This window comes from Mus pahari, chromosome 1 (assembly GCF_900095145.1).
Source record: "Mus pahari chromosome 1, PAHARI_EIJ_v1.1, whole genome shotgun sequence".
NCBI classification, from domain to species: Eukaryota; Metazoa; Chordata; class Mammalia; order Rodentia; family Muridae; genus Mus; species Mus pahari.
In genome coordinates this window covers 1,520,909-1,523,843 of record NC_034590.1, presented here as the reverse complement: position 1 = coordinate 1,523,843, position 2,935 = coordinate 1,520,909, and the positions used below count along the sequence as shown (strand labels likewise).

General features: G+C 55.3%; 1 protein-coding gene across 1 annotated transcript in view; it reads right to left on the bottom strand.

Annotated features, from left to right (window-relative positions):
• Ifnl3 (interferon lambda 3) overlaps nt 1–1,607 on the bottom strand; it is a 6,002-nt gene extending 4,395 nt beyond the window's left edge. Inside the window, exons 1-5 of the mRNA XM_021210510.1 lie at nt 1,351–1,607; nt 775–852; nt 368–511; nt 180–266; nt 4–96 (exon numbers count right to left, since the gene is read on the bottom strand). Coding sequence (XP_021066169.1) covers nt 4–96; nt 180–266; nt 368–511; nt 775–852; nt 1,351–1,518 — 570 coding nt within the window. The 5' untranslated portion in view covers nt 1,519–1,607. The remainder of the gene's footprint in view (nt 1–3; nt 97–179; nt 267–367; nt 512–774; nt 853–1,350) is intronic.
• Nucleotides 1,608–2,935: the final 1,328 nt, after the last annotated feature.

Sequence of the window (2,935 nt, the reverse complement as noted above, 5' to 3'; positions counted from 1 at the left end):
GACACACTGGTCTCCACTGGCCACACACTTGAGGTCCCGGGTGAGCAGGCGAAAGAGGTTGAGGGTGACAGAGGCCTCCAGGCAGCCAGGGGTCTCCTGAAAGGACAGGGCTGGCTCAGGGTCTGCTGGGCCTCAGAGCTCCCAGGCCCTGCAGATCCCAGGCCCCTGCCCAGACTCACCTTGCTCTGGGCCTCCTGGAGCCTGTGTAGCCAGCGGGAGAGGCGGCGGCTCGGGGGCCTGGGCTCTGCTGTGGGCTGAGGCTGTGTCTGTGGACAGAGGATGGGGACTGTGAGGCTGCTGCTGGGGCACAGGGGAAGCCCAAGTGGCTGGAGGCGCAATGGGGAGGAGACAGGGACCCAGGACTCACACAGGTCTGCAGCTGGGAGTGGATGTGGCTCAGTGTGCGAAGAGGCTGGCCCAGGATGGTGGCCAGGGCTGAGTCAGTCATGTTCTCCCAGACCTTCAGTGTCAGGGCCACCTCAGCCTGCAAGGCCTTGGGGCGCTCCTGGACCTGAGCGAGGAGACAGGAGAGAGAACCCATGAGCGAGCAGGGGAGGGGACGTCAAGGGAGGCAGGTGACAGGGACAGGATTGGGGCGAGGACAAGGGACATCTGAGGCGTGGAGGACAGGGACAGCTGAGGAGCCATAGCCAGTGGGCTCACACTGTGGACAGGCCATGGAGCTGTCAGGGAGGAAGAGAAACAGGAAAGTGGAGACCCAAACTGCGCCCAGATGAGGCCTCCGAGGGCAGGCAGAGTCCAGCTCCCACTCACCTGCAGCTGCTTCACGTCCCAGGCCCTGGGGAAGAGGTGGGAGCTGCACCTCACATCCTTCTCAAGCAGCCTCCTTTCCTGGAGAGCAAAGGCACAGGTTAGCCCACACAGGAGGGTGAAGGTTAGACCACTGCAGTGGGGCTGGGGTGAGTCACGACAGGAAAGATGAAGTTCACTGCCAGAAAGACAGAGGTTCCTCCACAGCAGTGGATACCAGATAGCCACTGCACTATTAGTGAGCAGGAGATAGCCCAGCTTGCAAAGGGTGGAGATCATCCTAAGGGTTAGCTCACTGAAGGAAGAGTGGAAAATAGCCTCCTGTAGAATGGTGGGGCTTAGAATATTACAGGAAATGTGGGCTTTGGGTTCCCAGCCAAGGAAGCATGGAGACTAGCTCACTGCAGCAAGAGTGGCTTCAGCCTAAGGGCTGAGGCTAGCCCACTCTAGCAGAAATTGAAGTCAGCCCACTGCACAAAGTGTGGAGACCATTTTCATCCCAGTTAGCATAAGGGATGAGACCCAGAAAGGACGGGGTAGAGGAGGCTAGTCCACACAGGAGGGCAGAGGGTCACTCACAATGGCGTCCTTGGCCGTTTTGAAGGCCTGCAGCTCCTTGGGGGACAGGGACTTGAACTGAGCAATGTGGCAATCCTTTGCTTCCACTGGGAGCCTGGTGGCCCTGGGGACAGGGTCAGCTTGGGTTCTTGTCAGCACCTTGGCCAGCAGCAGCAGGAGGAGGAACATGTGGCCCCCAGCAGTTTCTGTGTCACAGAGGGACAGAGTGAGATCAGAGTGAGATGTGCAGCAAGGGGGCTCTGGGGACACGCACCCGCAACCCATTCTCNGGACTCACCTGGCTTCATGTTGCTCTCCGGGGTCTGTGAGGAGATGGGGACTCAGGTCTCCCTTGAGGTTTTCTCTGGGTCTTGCTTGGAGTCTCTGGCCTGGGTCGTCCCCNGTGGCCTGTTGCTGTGTGAGGACTGAGGCGCTGGGTTTCCAGATCTGTGGAGTGCACTGCCATCCGTGCTCCATGCTTTTAACCTGGTCTGATGGGCAGCCCCAGCTGATGTAGGAAAAGTGAAAATAAGGTAGCAGGTTGACACCTGCCGCTAGGGGAGCCCAGGCTGGGGAAGCCCGGAGCAGGGCGTGGTGAGAGCAGGTGAGACACTGCAGGGAAAGAGAAAATGACAGAGTCCAGGTCACCTGGGGCAAGGTTCGTCAGGAGGCTTCCCACAGGAAGCTCGGGGCTGGGGCAGCTTCGGGGTGCAGGCTCAGTCTTTGGTCTGGTTCTGGGGCAGATACCTGTCTGTGCTAGAGAGAAGACATGCAAATGTCCTATCTTTTGCTCAGTGTCCCACCTAGACTATGGGACAGATACCCAAGAGGAGGGGTGGAGACCTAGGGTTGCTGGCAGACAGAAAGGCTCAGAGACAGAAACCTAAAACCCCATCACGTGTGGAAAAGGCAGTATGCAGACGTCCAAAGTCACCCCATGAACTCTTTTTTTTTTTTTTTTTTTTTTTTTTGGTTTTGTTTTTTTGAGACAGGGTTTTTCTGTATAGCCCTGGCTGTCCTGGAACTCACTTTGTAGTCTGGCTTTTTTTTTTTTAATTAATTTTATTTATGTGAGTACACTGTAGCTGTCTTCAGACACACCAGAAGAGAGCAGTAGATCCCATTACAGATGGTTGTGAGCCACCATGTGGTTGCTGGGAATTGAACTCTGGATCTCTGGTAGAGCAGTCAGTGCTCTTAACCCCTGAGCCATCTCTCCAGCCCACCCCATGAACTCTTTAACTCCTTTCAGACCATCAAAGTTTTGGGTTCCCTGACATATCATGGAGTGTATGTGTCGATTTCCCTGGACTGTCTGTCTCTCCCATCCTCGACCATCTACCCCTACCCTTCCAATCACGTCATCGTGTCCTCCTCTGCCTCCTGCTTCTTCCCACAAAACTTTGTGTTCTCCTCAAGGTCCCCTTTCTAGTTTCATGATCTATAGTAGGCCCCGTGTGAGGGGTTGTGGCTTGTCTGACTTTTTCAGCCTTTGGGTTACCTCACTTACTAAGATAATATCCTGTCTGTCCGATTCCCAGAACTTTTTTGAGTTTCAGTTTTTTTTTTCTAAGCAGCTGAATGAAATCCTGCTGTGTATACTTTC